The sequence below is a fragment of the Indicator indicator genome, chromosome 28 (assembly GCF_027791375.1).
Source record: "Indicator indicator isolate 239-I01 chromosome 28, UM_Iind_1.1, whole genome shotgun sequence".
In the NCBI taxonomy this organism is placed as follows: Eukaryota; Metazoa; Chordata; class Aves; order Piciformes; family Indicatoridae; genus Indicator; species Indicator indicator.
In genome coordinates this window covers 2,635,449-2,654,658 of record NC_072037.1, presented here as the reverse complement: position 1 = coordinate 2,654,658, position 19,210 = coordinate 2,635,449, and the positions used below count along the sequence as shown (strand labels likewise).

Genomic DNA, 19,210 nt, shown 5'->3' with positions numbered 1-19,210 from the left:
GTGTCAATCTCTTCACACTCCCTTGGCTTTGCTTTCTCCCCTGATTAGCTTCTCTAGCTTGGCCAAAAGACTTTTGTTAGTCAGGGAGACTGGCTGCCATCTTTATTGAAGGTCTGAAATGAAGAACTAGCTGTTTCCTCTGAAAGGGATCAACAGCCCATGCTTTGTGTTGAGAAAGGGACTTGGGAGGAAGAGGAGCAAACCAGATGACTGACAAACCCCACAGAGACACCAGCAGCTGAAAAATGGTCATTTAACTCAGAAGCAGACACAAATCTAGTGATAAAAAATGGCCTGGTTGCAATTAGCAAGCACAGAAGAATAAACCCTCTGATGGCAATGGATGTGTGAAACCTTAGTAACAAACCTGAAGGCACAGCTTTTTTTTTTTTTTTCCAAACCCATGTTGTTAACTTTCCTGAAAAGGAGTATCACATCCAGCCTGTATTCCTGGCTCTCCCCACCCCACAGCTTTCAGAAGGCAACCCCTTTTGAGTGCTAGATGACTTAAGTCACACAAGAATGACCACCTGAACAACATCCACACCATGAGATGGGCCAGAGGCCACTGATTACAAACACTGTGGTGCTCTCAGAATAAGCAACGACGTGCATGTCCCATTCAACTGGACAAACATCAGTAGAAAAGCAACTGAGCATCACTCTGAGGTGAATTAACCACTCACTGAGCTCATGGGACATGAGTCCATGAGGTCTTTTTTTGTTCATATACAAAGAAACATTCCTCCAGTATGCCAAGGTTAAAGCCACCTCACGTATTCTGCTGCTGCAGTGTGCGGAACAGCAGCTGCTGTTCAGGAGATGCAAGTTCACACCTGGGTTTACCATAGAGCCCATCCTTGTAAAGGAATCACAGAATGGTTTGGGTTGGAAGGGACATTGGAGATCATTCCTGCCATGGGCAGGGACACCTTCACTAGCCCAGGTTGCTCGAAGCCTCATCCAACATGGCGCTGAACACTTCCAGGGAGGGGGAATCCACAACCTTCTTGGGCAACCTGTTCCAGTGTCTCCCCATCCTCACTCTCAAGAATTTCTTCCTCATCTCCAGTCTCAATCTCCCCTCTCGCAGCTCAAAGCCATTGCCACTCATCCTATCACTACAAGCCCATGCAAAGAGTCCCTCTCCAGCTCTCCTGGAGCCCCTTCAGGTACTCGAAGGCTGCTCTAATGTCTCCCTGGAGCCCTCTCTTCTGCAGACTGAACAGCCCCAGCTCTTCTAGCCTGTCCCCACAGGGGAGGGAAGAGAGAGTTCTGCAGACAGCCACTGCCTTATGGGCCTCAGGTCCTTCCCCCTCCCCAGGCTGACAGGAACACATCACAATTCATTACCTAGCACACTGGCTTGTTTCTTTTTATTCCTCCGTCTCCTCTTGCGAGTGGGTTTCAGCCACGGACTTTCCATCTTTCCTTTCCTCTTCAGCAGCTTCTTCTTGATGCTGGACTCTGAGCTCTGAATAACCAGAGAGGCCAGGTGCATGTAAGGCATGTTGGCAGCAGCGTCCCAGCAGTCCCTTGCGCCCGTGCGAAACAGCCTTCTCGCAGCTTGACTTGTGCGAAAAGGCCTTAAGGACTGGGGGTTTGAAATCAAGTGGTGCTAAGATGTCTTTATAGCGCCAAAAAGGAAACACAAGCACACGTTGTGGGTGTATTTCCTGCCATCTCAACAGTGCATGCTTCACTTTCTCTTCCACGTAGGCTCTTACACCACACTCACAGCAGTAAGTAGCCAAGCACCTCCGTGCAACAACACAAGGATGGAGGCACACACACACACTTTTAGCTTCTCTCCCCAGGAAACGTCTGGGGGTTTGCAGGATAAAATATTCACATTGATCCACGGTCATGCAAGAAAATGCCAACAAAAATACAACCCAACTTGTACCTGAAGAGCCCTTACAGGGTTGGGATGGACACAGGGGTAGCAGACCAGCCCCCTCCCTAAAGCAAAGTGCAGGGTAGCACAGACTCATCATGCAGCAAATACTCAGACACGTGTAGGAAATACAAACGGGGTTTGGATTTTAGTTTAAAACAATGCGGTTGTCTGGGATGGGTTTTCAAAGTCAACATCAAAGCAGGGAAGCAGGGGTCCCAACTCTGTAAGGCAGTCTTCAACACATCAATCATAAAATTCATGTTCAAACTGCAGCTGTCAGCTCCTGACACCCATCCCTCTCCCACCAAAGCCTAAGACAACCTCCTGCTACCACTAAATGCAGCTGGATCAGGCCCTACCTTCACAGGAAGCTGATGCTGTACCATGTGCTGCTACCACAGTGAGCAAAGGCAGGCAAAGGTGGCCTTGAGCCCTGGCTCTCTGGGGCAGCCCCAGGGTGTGTCTATGCTGCCCCTGATACGGTCCCCGAGCATGGCCTCGGTTGTGCCCCACCACGTGGCTTACACCAATTGCATCACACAGCTTGTGGGGGGAGAGCTTTGCATTTGAGCCTGTCCCTGTCTGGGGAACCAACTGACTCACCAGATGTGAGCAGAGCAAAAACCACCATCTAGGCTGTGGAGATATGACTTGGGAGGTTGGACTTGACTGCAAGCTCAGTGCTTGGTTTGAGCTAATGCTGCAGGCTGGCCTCAGCCACGGAAAAAGAAAGGGGCAGGCCACACAGCGCCTGCTGCTTGGTTCTCTCTGGCTCCTGTAGGGTCAGAGCACAAGGAACAAGGCCCTTAAAGACCTTCAATGATCCCCTTGGTACAGTCATTTCTACCTTCAGCTCAAAACATCAAGGGGATGAAGCCAAGAATTTCCTCAGGGTGACTAAAGAGTTGGGTTGCCTTAAATGGTGGCTTCCTCAACTTGAGATTCTGTGGAAAGGGAGCAAAATCTTGAACTACAAGGGAGGGTGAGGGATAGAAATAAGCCATAAACTATTTAAATTAATTTCAAATAATCAGGTTCTCTTCACCAGCCACCTAAAAAGAAGAAGTAAAACATCACCAGCAGCTGGTGTAAGTCTTGCCCTAGCAGTCTACAACCTCCTCAGGTGAGTGAGTCTGCCTGTATGTCTGTCTGTGTGCTGTCTGTATGTCTCCCTGGTAAGAGCTGCTCAGCTGGGATGATGAGGTGGCATGTCAGATCGATGTGAATTCAGGCTGTGAGCTGGCCCAAGGGATTGGTGAACAACTCTACCTGAGCTCCAAAGCCGTGCAGAGCTTCAGGTTGTGAAGAAAACATCGCTGGCTCTACCACTTGCCAAGTCTGCATCTGAAGGATTTAAGCACCCTTAAATATTTCTGCTAACATTCAAATGATTAAAAGCATTCAACACCTCGTTGGAAAAACAAAACAAAACAAAACAAAACAAAACAAAACAAAACAAAACAAAACACCAACACAAAACAACCAAAAAAACCCCCCCAAAAAACCCCAACAAACAAAAGCCCGTTAATTAGCATCAGAAAGCAATTAATCCTATGGCAGATCAGGGCTAAGCACCTTGTGGAAAACAATCCTCGGTGTGGGTGGGTTCAGGGAAGGACTTTTGTCAGAGAGACAAGAAAGTGCAGGGCTCTGCTCACCCCCTGGCAGCGGTGCCAAGGGGAAACTGCCCTCACCAGGAAAAAGGCTGAAAGGCAGAGGGAGCAGCCACTTACCAAGTCAGACTCATCGCCATCCTCCTCCTCCTCGATCGACTCCCCAGACTCTTGCTCCTCCTCAGAGTCGCCATCATCAAGCTGCAGCAAGCATTGCCCAAGAACAGAAAGAGTCAGGTCAGGTCTCTGCAAGTAGGGCACCAAAACATCCTCCTGCTGTGCCCAGCACCCAGCAGGGCATCTCCTCATCCTCCTGCTGTGCCCAGCACCCAGCAGGGCATCTCCTCATCCTCCTGCTGTGCCCAGCACCCAGCAGGGCATCTCCTCATTCTCCTGCTGTGCCCAGCAGCCAGCAGGGCATCTCCTCATCCTCCTGCTGTGCCCAGAACCCAGCAGGGCATCTCCTCATTCTCCTGCTGTGCCCAGCACCCAGCAGGGCATCTCCTCATTCTCCTGCTGTGCCCAGCACCCAGCAGGGCATCTCCTCATCCTCCTGCTGTGCCCAGCACCCAGCAGGGCATCTCCTCATCCTCCTGCTGTGCCCAGCACCCAGCAGGGCATCTCCTCATCCTCCTGCTGTGCCCAGCACCCAGCAGGGCATCTCCTCATTCTCCTGCTGTGCCCAGCACCCAGCAGGGCATCTCCTCATCCTCCTGCTGTGCCCAGCACCCAGCAGGGCATCTCCTCATTCTCCTGCTGTGCCCAGCACCCAGCAGGGCATCTCCTCATTCTCCTGCTGTGCCCAGCACCCAGCAGGGCATCTCCTCATCCTCCTGCTGTGCCCAGCACCCAGCAGGGCATCTCCTCATCCTCCTGCTGTGCCCAGCACCCAGCAGGGCATCTCCTCATCGTCCTGCTGTGCCCAGCACCCAGCAGGGCATCTCCTCATCCTCCTGCTGTGCCCAGCACCCAGCAGGGCATCTCTTCATCCTCCTGCTGTGCCCAGCACCCAGCAGGGCATCTCCTCATCCTCCTACCATGCCCAGCACCCAACAGGGCATCTCCTCATCATCCTGCCGTGCCCAGCACCCAGCAGGGCATCTCCTCATCCTCCTGCTGTGCCCAGCACCCAGCAGGGCACCAAAACATCATCCTGCTGTGCCCAGCACCCAGCAGGGCATCTCCTCATCATCCCTCTCTGCCCAGCACCCAGCAGGGCATCTCATCATCATCCTGCTGTGCCCAGCACCCAGCAGGGCATCTCCCCATCATCCTACTGTGCCCAGCACCCAGCTGAGCATCTCTCCATCATCCTGCTGTGCCCAGCACCCAACTGAGCATCTCCTCCTCATCCTGCTGTGTCCAGCACCCAGCTGGGCATCTCCTCATCATCCTGCTGTGCCCAGCACCCAACTGAGCATCTCCTCATCCTCCTGCTGTGCCCAGCACCCAGCAGGGCATCTCCTCATCATCCTGCTGTGCCCAACACCCTGCAGAGCATCTCCCCATTACCCTGCTTCACCCAGCAGGGCATCTCTCCATCATCCTGCTGTGCCCTGCACACAGCAGAGCATCTCCTCATCATCCCACTGCACCCAGCTCTCAGCCCCAGCGTGCACAGGCACCAAGAGAATTTCCTCTCCAGGCCAAGAACTCCAAAGCAGCAAATGCATGTCATGGGAATGGTAGAGGGAAAAAGTACAATTCAACCCCAGGAGAAAGTTTTCCAATGAAATCTTAACTTCCTTGATTAACCAAAAGCAACCTCATGCCTACACTAAATGTCCTGGTTTGGGGAAAAATGAACCAAAGCAATTTGAAGCTTTACCAACCAGTAAATTAGGAAGACAGCCCTTATGGGTTCAGTGAATGCTACATCTAAATGTGGTGTGGGTTCTGCACGTCAGATGGTGTCACGTTCTGCACGGACCACAAGGCTGAAACTGGGGGTAGATGGAGAGACTCTCAGGGCTACAACAGGAAGCAGGAAAAGGTCATCAAAAAGCCTCACTGCTGCACTTTCCACCAACCTGCAGGCCAAGGAATGCCTAACAAACTGCCTCAGGTGGTGTCACTCCTATCCCAGCTGTCCAAGGTGTCCCATCCCACTCCCTCAGGTCCTGCACAGGGCACGTGAATACCTTTCTGGCGTCTGCATCGGATGCGCTGTCTTTAGAGGTCCTGTTATCATCTACAGGAAACAGAACTGCCTGTTCTGCTCCGTGATCATCCTCCTCTTCCAACTCATCAGAGTCTTCCTCTTCAGAGTCTACATCTATGCTTTCCCCGTTCACATGAAGGCTGGCATCACCCAGGTCCTTTTCACTCTGAAAGTCGTCCAAGCACGTGAGCCACAAAGACAACATCAACTCATAGGACAGAGCAGCTGAATCCATCCCAGATCACCTCTGGACGAGGAGCCTTCAAGCTGCCAGGGCAAAGCTGGCTGTGTGGCACCCCAGAGCTCCTCAGTGCTGCCAGCAAAGCCAGCCTGACAGGCTGGGACATCCAAGCCTGTCAATCTGGGGACCGAGGAGCCATGAGGAGTCATTCCAGACTCACGTGGTTGTACAAGGCTTTAAGGGGAGAAGGGCTGCTGGGCAGAAGCCTTCAGGCAGAGCCCTGCAGTCTAATTCAAACATGGAAGGGCAAGGGTTGAACCCCCAAGAGTGTTTCTAGGGAACTGAAAGCCATCACAGAGGGATTTTCACTCTACTCCATGGAAGCCCAGCACTGTTCTCCTTGAATTCTAAGATCAACACTTCAGGACATGGGTTGCAGCAAAAGCAGAGTTTGACCAGGAGTGAGTCCCTACCTAAACCTTTTTAAGTAACCTGTTGTTTTGCCTCAACAGAGCCTTGAGGTTGCAGCCTGAAGCAGCAACACTAAACAGTTATCTTGAGGACACCAAAACAAGAAAGTTACCACATGAAGTATGCTTGAAATATCTCCTGTTCCACAGGACTCAGGGGATAGAAGAGGAACATTCACTGGAAAATGTTTGTGTAAGAGCTGCTATCTGAAGAGCCACCCTCAAAAAGCCATTTTGAAAGCAGCAAGGCTGCTACAGGCAGGATGCTGCTGCCAGAAAGATGTAGACTCTAAAAGGAAGATGCTGACTGCAAGAGGCCAGCTCATTCCTGCACCTATCCATGGGGTTGGTGTGCCAGGATGAGGGATGTGTATGGTGACAACAAGGATGTCCAGTTGGCTCAGTGCTCCCCTTACCTTGGCACCCATAGAGGAATGAGTTATGCTCTTAAACATCTCAATCATTGTTCTCTGTTTTAACACTTTGGTCTTTTTCTTGGGAACCAGGCTATAGGTTCCCATTCTCCGTTTTTTCTTCCGAGATACTGCAGCAGCTGGAAAAGAAAAACAAAAGAAACCCCAAGTTTGCTCAGGAATGAGAAGAAGGGATGGAGAGCAGAGGCTGTTCTGAGGGGAAATTACATTTGAAGGCAGGATCTGAGAAAAAGGTTTCCTACTCCAACAAAGTTGCTGGAAGAGTGAAGTGATTCTCCCACTCTGCTCTGCTCTCACGAGACCAAACCTCCAGCACTGCCTCCAGTTCTGGTGTCCCCAGCACAAGAAGGACCTGGAGCTACTGGACTGGGTCCAGAGGAGGCCACAAAATGATTAGAAGGCTGGAGAACCTCCCCTATGGGGACAGGCTGGGAGAGTTGGGGCTGTTAAGCCTGGAGAAGGAAAGGCTCCAAGGAGACCTTAGAGCAGCCTTCCAATACCTGAAGGGGCTCCAGGAGAGCTGGGGAGAGACTTGTGACAAGTGCTGGGAGTGCCAGGATGAGGGACAATGGCTTTGAGCTGGGAGAGGGGAGATTGAAACTGGAGATGAGGAAGAAATTGTTGAGAGTGAGGGTGGGGAGACACTGGAACAGGTTGCCCAGGGAGGGTGTGGCTGCCTCCTCACTGGAGATGTTCAAGGCCAGGCTGGATGAGGCCTTGAGCAATCTGGACTAGCAGGAAGTGTCCCTGCCCATGGCAGGGGGGTTGGAACTGAATGAGTTTTAATGTTTCTTCCAACCCAAACCATCCTGTGAATCTCTGGAATTTATTACAAATCAGCCAAAAGATCTCTCACACACACATGGCAAACACTCCAAGAGCTTTCTGCCAGAGTTGCTAGCCCTGCCAAATTCTGAGTATCCTCTCCCTGCTCACTCTGGCCCCATCATCCCCCCACACAGTATCAAATCCTTACATTAACCTGCATTTGGCAGGTGCTGCAGGAAGCTGAATAGAACCCAGCCTGCTCAGACAGATCCTGCAAGGCTAATTATACCACCTGACAATGGAAGTGATGTACAATAACTGCAGAACACACAGGGAAAAGGTACCTTAAATAGAGAGCCATTTGCTATTAACCTCATTTCACACCTGCTATGGAAGTCTGTTTGATTTCTTCCACTACTTTGATTGGGTCTTAATTTGGTAAGTCTCCCTCCTGGCCTTCTAATCAAATCAGTCATCACACCTCACTGCCTGACACCCTCCTTGCTGAATGTACTTCAGAAGGATGTTTAGTGGAGGCTCTTTAAGAACATGCAGCAGGGAACAGCCAGTTCAGCACCAGCAGCATTGTTTGCAGCTGCACAACCTGTTCCTCGAAAGCATTTCTGCTATGATGAAATTTCACCAAGTATCTATGAAGAGACCTCTCCAAAAAAAAAAAAAAAAAAAATCTGTTAGTTCCATTTATTTAGCAGGATGCAGTTTGTGGCACCCAGTTGGTGTGGTGAAACACAAAGAATTGATAGAAATAACTTCAGAATATTCCAGAATGGCAGGGATGGGAAAGGACCTCTAAAGACCATCGAGTCCAAACCCCTGCCAGAGCAGGATCACCTAAAGAAGGTCACACAGGAACATGTCCAGGCAGACCTTGGAAGTCTCCAGAGAAGGAGACTCCACCAGCCATCTGGGCAGCCTGTCCACTGCTCTGCCACCCTCACAGTTCCTCCTCATGTTTAGATGGAACTTCCTATGTTCAAGTTTGTGCTTATCACCTCTTGTCCTGTCACTGGGGACCACTGAGAAGAGTCTGGCCCCATCCTCCTGACAGCCACCCCTTAGATCTTTGTAAGCATTGATAAGATCTCCCCTCAGCTTCCTCCTCTCCAAACTAACCAGCCCCAGCTCTCAGCCTTTCCTCATAGGAGAGCTGTTCCAGTCCCCTTAGCATCTTTGTGGCCCTGCATTGGACTCCCTTCAGTAGTTCTCTGTCCTTCTCGAGCTGGAGTGCCCAGAACTGGATTCAGTACTCCAGGTGAGGCCTCACCAGCAGAGAGCAAAGGGGAGGGGAACATCCCTAATAGCGGGGGAGGAGAACCTCCCACAGGAAGATGGGATGAAAGTGTCTCTTCCAAGAACCAGTTGTAGCAGAAGAGTGATCCTCAGTGTGGTGGTGCCTGATGGAACACACTTACCTGTCCACACTGCCAGGGAGGGAACTGCACCCCATAAAACAAGGTGGCACAGGAAGGGCTGCACGGCAGGTGCTCCCTGCAGAGCAGAAACTGGGGGACTTCACTTGGGAGGCAAGAATCATGGAATCATTTAGGTTGAAAAAGAACTTCAAGATCATCAGTCCAACCATTAATCCAGCACTGCCAGGTCACCACTAAACCATGGCCTTCAAATACACAGCTTTTAAATCTCTCCAAGGGTGGGGAATGCACCATTGCCCTGGGCAGCCTGGTCGAAGGCTTGACAACCCTCTGGGGGAAGAAATTGTTCCTCATGTCCAACCTAAGCCTCCCCTGGTCATTTCCTCTTGTCCTACTGCTTGTTACTTGGGAGAAAAGGAAGCCCACCTGACTGCACAACATCCAGAGGTCACCAGAAGGGAGCCCAGAGGCCACAAGCACCATGCCTGCAGTGCACTGTCCACACACAGAGACGTGGCTGAACCAGCATCGTTCAAACCAGGTCTAAGGCAGAAGCTGTACTGGTGCCAGGGGGGAAGGAAATGCTGAAGGAGATTCAGTGGGGAAAAGGTTCTGCCAGAGGCTTCAGTCCCTGTTAAGCTGCCTCATCTCCCACTCAACCACACACTGACACTCCCCTGGGAGCTGTCAGGGGTTTCACTCTGCCCTTTTTACCTGTCTGCGACTTCGTGGTGGCCACATAGCTCTGGTTCTGAGGTAGTGACTGGTGAAGGCCTGGGAGAGAGGGCAATGGCAACGGTTTCCCAAACTCCAGGATGTTTTTGTTGCCTTCCTCCTTGGGTTCTTTTTGATCTCTGCTGTCTCTCCCATCTTTGGGGTCTTTACTTGCATGCTGGAAAAAAAAATGCAGTTAAATTGAGGCTCTGCATTAAAAAACCTAATCAATAAAACAAACAAACAACAAAACCCCAGGAAATAATTTTAATTCCTTTCTCTCAGGCATAACCACTGTCACTTGAAGACAGGCTCTCACACTCCAAGCAGAAGCACACAGCCCCTCCTCCAGCACATGGTGTTACTTCTGCCTAAAGGCTGTGAGACACTCCCAGCCTGCTGCTCCTTCCCTGGTTGAGGGCTTGTACCTCTGAAGGGTTGAGGCTACCTGGCAGAGGCAGAGTGGCAGATCCAAAGCATCTGCAGATCATGAAAAGGATGAGGCTCTACTTCCCCAGACATTTGGTTGGCTCTGGAGAAGACAAATGCAGCAAATACACCTGTTCCCTGAAACACCCTGAGTGTGGTTATCATGTCAAGCAAGCCCAAGAACAGAGTCTTAGAATCACAAATTGCATGGGGTTTGAAAGGACCCTCAAAGGTCATCTCCTCCACCTGCCCTGCAATCAGCAGGGACATTTCCAACTAGAGCAGATTGCTCAGGACCCCATCAAATTTGACCTTCAACGTCTCCAGGGATGGGGCCTCAAACACCTCTCTGGACAAGCTGTTCCAGTATTTCCCTACCCTCATTGTGAAGGGTTTCTTGAACACCTCCAGGGACAGGGACTCCATCACCTCCCTGGGCAGCCTGTTCTATTGCCTGACCGCTCTTGCAGGAAAGAAATTTTCTCTACTATCCAATCTAAAATGATGTTCTGGGGTTCTTCTCCACTAACAACTAGGAGGCAGGTTTGGCAGAGAGAAAACCAAGAGCACAGTTAGATTACAAGCTCTGTGGTGGCAACGTCTTAGTGCTGCTCCACTCGCAGGCAAACACTTCCTACAGAGTCACAGAGTATCCCAGAATGGTAGGGGCTGGAAGGGACCTCTGAAGACTGAGTCCAAACCCCTGCCAGAGCAGGATCACCTAAAGAAGGTCACACAGGAACATGTCCAGGCAGACCTTGGAAGTCTCCAGAGAAGGAGACTCCACCAGCTCTCTAGGCAGCTCTGCCACCTGCCCAGTAAAGAATTTGCTCCTCACATTTAGATAGAACTTCCTATGTTCAAGTTTGTGCCCATCACCTCCTGTCCTCTTGTCTCAGTGGTCACTGGGGACCACTGAGAGGAGTCTAGCCCCACCTTCCTGACATCCACCCCTCAGCTATTTGTAAGCATTGATAAGAGCCCCCTCAGCCTCCTCTTCTCTGAGCATTATGAGGACTTCTGAAGCAACAGCTGAAACACCAAACCAGACAGAAGAACCCAGGCAAAAGAAGGGCAAGAATAAAAAGCAGCAAGTGATGGAAACACTCTTTGAAGTCCAGGCTCAGTTCTTAGACACCTCTTTCAAGTGATGTGACCTTGTGAACAAATGGGGAAGAGGCTGATTCTCCTCATTACATGTGGCCATGTGCAGGCTGCTGGTGCAAGGCGAGGAGCCAGTCAGGGAAGCTGTAATGATAATCAGAAATGACCTGCAGAAAAAAGGACATCAAACTGCCACCCATGCTTGCACCAAGCCCCTAACTTATGCCTCAGTGGCCACATCTCATCTTCAGAGGCATCTAGATTAATGATTTCAAAGGCCACAAATCTACCAGATCCTTTATGTTGTTCCAATGCTTAATTGCTCTCCCTGTCAAATAATTAAATGCATTAAGCTTTTTTTGACTGAATTAAAAAGCTCTGTATCATCAGAAACTCTCACTGCAAGCAGATACTTCTGGATTATAACCAGCTTCTTTTTGGTTTATATACATACAAAACTTCCTCTTCATAAGTCCCATGGAACAATGTGCTTTCTACCTTCTGATGGGACTGACCATGCACCAAAATCCCCTAGAGCAGCAGGGAGAATCATGGGTTAGAAGGGTCCTTCAAGATCATCTGGTTCCAACCTCCTTGCATTGAGTAGGGACATCTCCAAGTCCCATCCAACCTGGCCTTGAGCTCTGCCAGGGATGGGACATCCACAACTTCTGTGGGCAACCTCTTCCAGTGTCTCATCCCCCTCACACTGAAGTTACTGAACTGGCCAAAGACAGAATATCTTTCTTTTTGAGTTTTCCAAAAGTAAAAACACAGAACAAGCAAAGCTCACTAATTAAACCCTGTGCTGGTTTGACAGCCCACACACAGCCTTCTCCCCACAGCCCAGCAGTGAAGAGATCTTTCCATTACCTAAACAAGAAAGGTAGCAACCACTGAAGAGAAACCAGAGCAGAACTGCATCTGTGTGCTGGTACAAGGATGCTGACAAAGGCCCTGCAGGTCCTGCTTTGGCACAGGACAGATTTAAAAAGCACCACAGACCTGCCATTCACTCTCACCACCTGAAACACCTCCAGCTTTGACACAGAAGCTTTTATCTCTTTTCTTAAGGACTTTCATCTCCAGCACAGTACAAACTGTACTCAGCTGTGGTGAGGCTGCACCTCAAATACCGGATCCAGTTTTGGAGCCCTCACTCCAAGAAAAACACTGAGGACCTGGAGAGTGTCCAGAGAAGGGCAATGAAGCTGGGGAAGGGTCTGGAGAACAGGGCTGGGGAGGAGCAGCTGAAGGAGCTGGGTATGTTCAGTCTGGAGAAGAGGAGGCTGAGGGGAGACCTCATCGCTCTCTGCAGCTCCCTGAGAGGAGGTTAAGTGAGGTGGGGGTTGGGCTCTTACCCCTAGTCTCAGATGATAGAAGGAGAGGAAATGGCCTGAAATTGTGCCAGGGGAGGGTTAGGTTGGAGATTAGGAAAAATTTCTTTCTTGCAAGAGTGGTCAGGGATTGGCACAGGCTACCCAGGGAGGTGATGGAGTTCCCATCCCTGGAGGTGTTCCAGAACTGTGTGGCCATGGTACTTGGGGCCATGGTTTAGTGGCCATGGTGGTGTTGGGTTGCTGGTTGGCCTGGATGATCTCAGAGGCCTTCTCCAACTCAAACAACTCAATGATTCTAAGCTTCAAACCAAGGCTAGCTAGCCAAGAGGACTAAATTAGCCACCACTGCAGCTGTCAAGGAGCAAACCCCTCCTCTGTTGTGCAGAGGGGTAATGAGGATTCTCCCAAACCACTGCCTTTGAACAGCACAGGGCAGCAGCTCCCAGGGATGTCTGCCTCTAACAGCTGGTGAAGGGCATTTTAGCAAGAATGCCAGGCTGCTGAGACAGGGATGCCAAGCAGGTGACAGTGCCCCTAGGAGCTGGTGTGGTGCTCCTCTCCCTGCTGCAGAACTACACTTTTCACTACTGAATTTCAGCACAGCTGCTGGGGATCCTGACCTGGCTTAGGCCTCACCTTGGAGCAAGGAGCCTCTCTTTCTCCAGGCTGAACAACTCCAGATCCCTCAGCTGCTCCTCACAAGCTCTAGACCCCTTTTTATTTATTCTTCTTTGCTCCCCCCACCTCGAGGAGACAATATCCCCATTCCCATCAGAACCTGCTTTTCTTTGGAGTTTTCTGCACACTATAGATGGTCTAAGATGCAGATTGCCTGCAAACCACCGAGTGCCACCTGCCTGGCCCCAAGAGATGAACACAAAGATGCTCTTAGCCCAGGAGCTCCTGCAGAGCAGCCACAGCCCAGGTCAGCACTGCTGGGCACTGGCATGGAAAACACCTCCCAGCAACAGCAACACCTGGGTGCACAGACAGCAAGCAGCTCACCCATCCTGGGCTCAGATAGTTAGAGGCAACTCTGCTTACAGGCACATCCTGATGAATATTGGTAGAAACACCACCACGAGGAGAGGGTCTCCAGGCTGCTCCTTCCTGCCCCACCTTTGTCTCCCACAGTGATACTGGACCCCTACATTTTGGGCTGAGATACCAATTTCAGGGATTTTTGCACTGTTTCTTCCAACACTTCAGTTCCCCTGGCCCAATCCTCTGCAGAGCATAAAAGAAAATACCACCAGAGACACACACCTCGAGCTACAGCCTGGTGGTCACCAAGTGATGAACAGAACATAACCTGGCATTCCCAGCTCAGCCATCTGCCCCTCCTACCTCAAGAGGTAACTACAGCCTGATTTTCACTACTTTTATCACTTTTTGTCCCTTCCAGACATGTTTTGATGATGTTAAGCCCAGAAACTGGAGTTTCTAAGCAGGAGAGGCCTTCTCCAAGCACAGCACTCACACCACTCAACAGCCAGGCACCTTTCAGTCTGCTGCCTGGCCCTGGAATCTTTGGGGTTTTCAGTAGGGTTGTAAATGGATTAAGGAAGGAGAGGAAGATTCTTGCAGAAGGTGCAACTGTTGTGTTAGTGAACACAGAAGGGGAGCAGAAATGATGCTGTGTAAGCAACCCTCCTGAGGTCTCTGATCCAAAACCACCTCAGCATGCGACAACATCAATTAAAATTGTCACCTGTTTCAGAGTCAGCTTCGATCCCAGTTCAGGAAGCAACTCCTAAACAGAGAAAGAGCTGGTTACATCGGTGAGGAAACTGTTTGCTTCCTTTCAAAGACCAATCCACACATGCAGGAAAAGGCTACCAAGCTCCCTTGACAGTCATTGGGTTACAGAAAACAATTTTTCAGCCCCAGTGGGTTTCTGCAGGAGCCAGGGGGAGAAAATGCTTATACAACTTTGCTGGCAACAAAATACCTTCCTCCTCTCCTTCTCCCAGGCCTGCACCAACAGTCTACCAAGAAAAGAACAATGCTCTAAAAAAATATCAGCAAAGAAAATTACTGTGCTCTGTACCAACAGCTTCTGGGTGATTTCCAGAGTTTCCTGGAATATGTTACCTGCTCTCAGGGTGGTTTTGAAGGGGGAAAGGTGGGAACATGGAGGTTGGTGCATGAGAAGTCACTGCAAGGCCATGCTCAATGAGCCTCTTAGAAGCAGCCCAACAAAGAAACAATCAGGCCGGAAAAATGACAACTAGCAAAGGACTCTGCTACTCAAAATAAAATAGGATGTCAGTTGGAAAGACAACAGGGGGAAATTAGGTAGTAATTATCAGGAAGGCTGAACAAAACAGATGGTTTATTGTCTCCCAGAAATGAGATCAGATCTTGGGTTGACATTCAGATGGCTTGAGTGGAGAACATGGGAACAGCCTCTTCTTCCCAGCCCTCCAGTGAGTTTTGCTTCTCTCCCTGTTTTTAGCCCAAGGGAAGTGGCCAGCAGTGTTGAGGGCCAGGGATGCACTTTCTAGGATGGTCCAACAACTGCAGGCTTTGGTTTCTGAAGCTGCCTGTTGCTGTGTGAGCAAAAACCCAGCAACAGCAGCAGCAGCTCCTGAAAGGGAGCTGCAAAAGCTCCTGCACACCTTGCAGGCAGCTTTCCAGAGACAAACCTTGAAGCCCAAGGGGCTGCCTGAAAATATTCTTTTGATGTAGGATGAAACATGCATGAGGGAAACACTCCCTCCCAACCTAGCAGTTGTCTTTTAGAAGGGAATTGCCTCTTTCAATTGCTGTGCCCCAGGGGTCCTTCCCTGCAGAATTTCCTCAAGTGTCTGGGGCTTTGCCTGCCCTCACTGAAGTGCACATCAGTCTGCTTGGGTAAAGCAGGGTGCAGTTTTGGTGGCAAAGCCTTGTTTGGGTAGGAGACAGCCTTGTGTGAGACTGTCACCAGGCTGCAGGTGTTGCAGCTGGGCTTCCCCTCTGGCTACCCAGGCTGGGCTTTGCTGGCTGGGCTTACCTACAACAGGCATGGAGAAGGAGAGCATTCAGATGCAAGCAGGGGAAATTAGCAGTTTGGAAGAAAGGCTGGGAAATGGTAGGGGGTGTGGTTTGTGCCCCACTGGGGAGGCTGTGTGCCCATGAGCTTTGTAATCTTGACTGTGCTCTTTGGACACCCACCTGCTTCCGGAGGCACAGGTGGTGCCACAGCCAAGGGCACCTTTCCCCATCTGGGGCTGGCCAGGTGCCACCCATCTCTTTTTTTTCCTCTCTCTCCAGGGCTGGCCAGGTGCCACCCATCTCTTTTTTTTCCCTCTCTCTCCGGGGCTGGCCAGGCATCTCTTTTTTTCCTCTCTTCCCCTGTTTTAGACCACAGCAATTCACAGCTTTGAGACCTTCTCACCATACTACTGCTGTGCTGCAACAAGCGGGTGGCAGCTGAGGGTCACTGGTGCATAATCTGCTGGTAGCTGACAGGGATCCACAGCACCAACCTTCAGCAGCTGCAGCACCTCTGGGAACATTGATTTCTGTGTGACCCCCACTGCCAAGCAGGGCTCACACTCCTGTCCTTGACCTACTGCAGCATTCTTTAAGGTCGATCTCTCTCTCCATCATTGGACATGAGAGACAGGACACTGAAGAGAGTCCAGTGGAGGCTACAAAGGTGCTGAGGGGCCTGAAGCATCTCTGTGAGGAGCAAAGGCTGAGAGCCCTGGGGCTGGAGAAGAGCAGCCTGAGAGGGAATCTGATCAAGGCTCAACCAAGAGCTAAAGGATGGAGAGCAAGAGGACAAGGCCAGACTCTTTTCCGTGGTTCCCAGTGACAGGACAAGGGACAACAGGAACAAATTAGAACCCAGGAGGCTTCATCTGAGCATAAGGAAAAATTTCTTTGGTGTGAGGGTGCTGGAGCCCTGGAGCAGGCTGCTCAGAGAGGTGTGGAGTCTTCTTCTCTGGAGAGATTCTAAACCCACCTGGCCATTGTGATCCTGGGCAAACTGCTGCGGGTGCCCTGCTTTAGCAGGGGGGTTGGACTGGATGATCCCCACAGGTCCCTTCCAGCCCCCACAATTCTGTGACACAAGGAGGATCTAGTTCATTGGAGCTAAACATAAAAATGTCACAGGGATGGAGACTCAATGCTTGTAGTGCAGATCCCCCTGTTCCAGTAGCTATTCCCTACCTTTGGCAAAAGAATTCAAAATTAACCAGAAGAGCCAAACTTGGTCAGTGACAAAGAAAGGCCTGTTTTTGTTTACTCCACTACAACAGGAAGGCACCAGATGACTTCACATCTCCTTTTGCCTCCTAGAACAAGAGGCAGAACTCTGTTTCACTAAGTGATGGTAAACTCACCCCTTGGGATTCTGGGGTGAAGATTCCTGAACAAGTTGCTATACCACTAGCAACACACAGAGAGAGAAAGCATCATCTGCTGTACTACTATAATGACAGGGCAAAGCAATCAAGTTGCCCAAGATATCAGCTTCTTGAGAGCTTCCAAGCTCAGGAGAAGGCTCAAGTTAACATGCTCTGCTTAATTTTCTTTGAGTCAAACTTCTAAGAAATCCAATTTGTTTCCCAAGCAGCTCTGGGTTTCAGCAGACAGCTGATCAGCAACACAACCAAAAAGGCTATTTAGTGCCTCACATGGATCTGTTGGAGAAGGTAATTGATCATTTATAGAGAATCAGAGAATCGTGGAATGTTGGGGCTGGAAGAGACCTCTAGAGATCGAGTCCAAATCCACTGCCAAAGCAAGATCACCTAGGGCAGGTCACACAGGAACACATCCAGGCAGGTGTTGAAAGTCTCCAGGGAAGCAGACTTCACAACCTCTCTGGGAAGCCTGCTCCAAGGCTCCAGCAACCTCACAACAAAGAAGTTTCTTTTCATGTGGAGGTGGAACTTCCTGGGTTCCCAATTGTACCTGCTGTTCCTTGTCCTGTCACTGGGCACCAGCCCAAAGAGCCTGGCACCTTCATCCTGACACCCACCCATCAGATACTTATAGACACTGGTAAGATGCCCTCTCAGCCTTCTCTTCTCCAGACTAAACAGCCCCAGGGCTCTTAGCCTTTCTTCATAGGAGAGATGTTCCAGACTTTTAATCATGCTTGTAGCCTCCATCGGACTCTCTCCAGCAAATCCCTGTCTCTCCTGAATTGGGGAGCCCAAAACTGGACAGAGTATTTAGAAACACCTTGGGGATGAGAGCTAACAAGGGCCATGTGACTCTTTTCTACCACCTCTGTCTCTCTGTAGGAAAAGAACAAAAAGAAAAGAACAAAAATACACAAAGAAAATCAATGCCCTCAGCAGGACACCTCCCAGCAACACCTGTTCTGTGCAGGAGGGTGTCCCTGTCACACCCTCAAAGAAAGCCAAGAGCAACTGCAGCAGCAGCAGCAGCAGCAGGCACACTGACTGCTGGGCCATATACATTACCAGGGTGGGGGTGGGTTTAGGCATTGTCTTCCGTGCTCTGTGGACCTTGACTTCAGTGTTAGCAGCGACAGCTTTTTTAGCATCCATGTCCTTACTGCCCTCCCCGAGCTTGCTTGGCATCGTGGCTTGCATCTGCGAAAAGGAGCCCACAGTTCTCCCTTTGCTTGCTCCTCCTGGCAGGGTTTTTGCAGCGTGGCCGGTGAGAGAAGCAAAGGTGCTGGTAGTCCTTAGAGGTTGCTCCTGTGCCATCTGCTTGGTTAGGATATATCCATTGCTGCCCGTGAGGGCAGTCTGGGGGAAGTCATTAGCTTTCAGGTGGTTCTGCTTGCCGGCCTCGCCGTCCCGCTCCGAAATGCCATTCTCTGCTATCCTGTTCAACTTACTGCTAGAGTCCTGCTGGCTCACTTTCGTGTTGTCCTGAGTGGTTTTAGCTGGGTTTGGGTGGCCACCAGCGTCGCTGTGCTCACAGGAACCGTTGGTTTCCCCATCCACTGCCATTTTTGGTTCCCCCGCTTGCTTTTCCGTAGCACTTTCATCTGCAGCCATGGCATTAAACCCTGGAGAGGGGGGAGGGGTGAGGAGGAAGAGAGGAGAAAGAAAAGGGTCACAGGTAGCAATACAATTCGAGGTACAGCTACTCAGAGTGGCCAACAAGGAGCAGACTTCCCCTCCAATGAACTGCTTGCTGTATCTGTCTCCATACCTCCACCCAGCTTGCTTGCTGACCCACCTGCCTGGCTTGCCTGGATCCTCAGATGGTGACAAGGGGGATTTAGATGGTGACAAGTGGGATGGGTGGCTCAGTTGAAAGCAGCACACTGTAGATGTGGCCATTTATTCCCAAACAGGGACTTTCCCAGGCAAATATTATCTTTAGCTCCTCCACTAACTACATTTATTGGACCATATGTCAATGATTCCCATGGCAAACAAACTCCTGCCCAATCTTGCATTCAGATCTCTGGCAATGCCCTGAGCAGTGCCAGACTGACACAACAAATGCTTGCTGGGAGGGCTGTCCAGGAGAGCTTTTGTGGCACAGGCACAGCTCAGCAGCCAAATATCTACATCAGGGCTCTGCCACTACACAAAACATGGCAAGGAACATCTCCCTGGCAATCACAGCTCTCCTGGCAAGGTGTCCACTGGAGATTGGCTCTTTTGCCAGGATGAAGCAGCACAGGAGCAGGATTCTCGGTGTCCTCTCAGAGCAAACCCAGGGGTGAAACTTGTTAAATGCAATTCTAGACTTAAATTAATGACATGGTTCAAATCA

General features: G+C 50.5%; 1 protein-coding gene across 1 annotated transcript in view; it reads right to left on the bottom strand.

The window, feature by feature from the left end:
• Nucleotides 1-18,491, bottom strand: part of EHMT1 (euchromatic histone lysine methyltransferase 1) — a 59,505-nt gene extending 41,014 nt beyond the window's left edge. The window contains exons 1-7 of the mRNA XM_054393273.1: nt 17,935-18,491; nt 14,220-14,261; nt 9,636-9,813; nt 6,742-6,878; nt 5,655-5,840; nt 3,634-3,714; nt 1,354-1,474 (exon numbers count right to left, since the gene is read on the bottom strand). Of these exons, the coding sequence (XP_054249248.1) occupies nt 1,354-1,474; nt 3,634-3,714; nt 5,655-5,840; nt 6,742-6,878; nt 9,636-9,813; nt 14,220-14,261; nt 17,935-18,480 (1,291 nt within the window). The 5' untranslated portion in view covers nt 18,481-18,491. The remainder of the gene's footprint in view (nt 1-1,353; nt 1,475-3,633; nt 3,715-5,654; nt 5,841-6,741; nt 6,879-9,635; nt 9,814-14,219; nt 14,262-17,934) is intronic.
• Nucleotides 18,492-19,210: the final 719 nt, after the last annotated feature.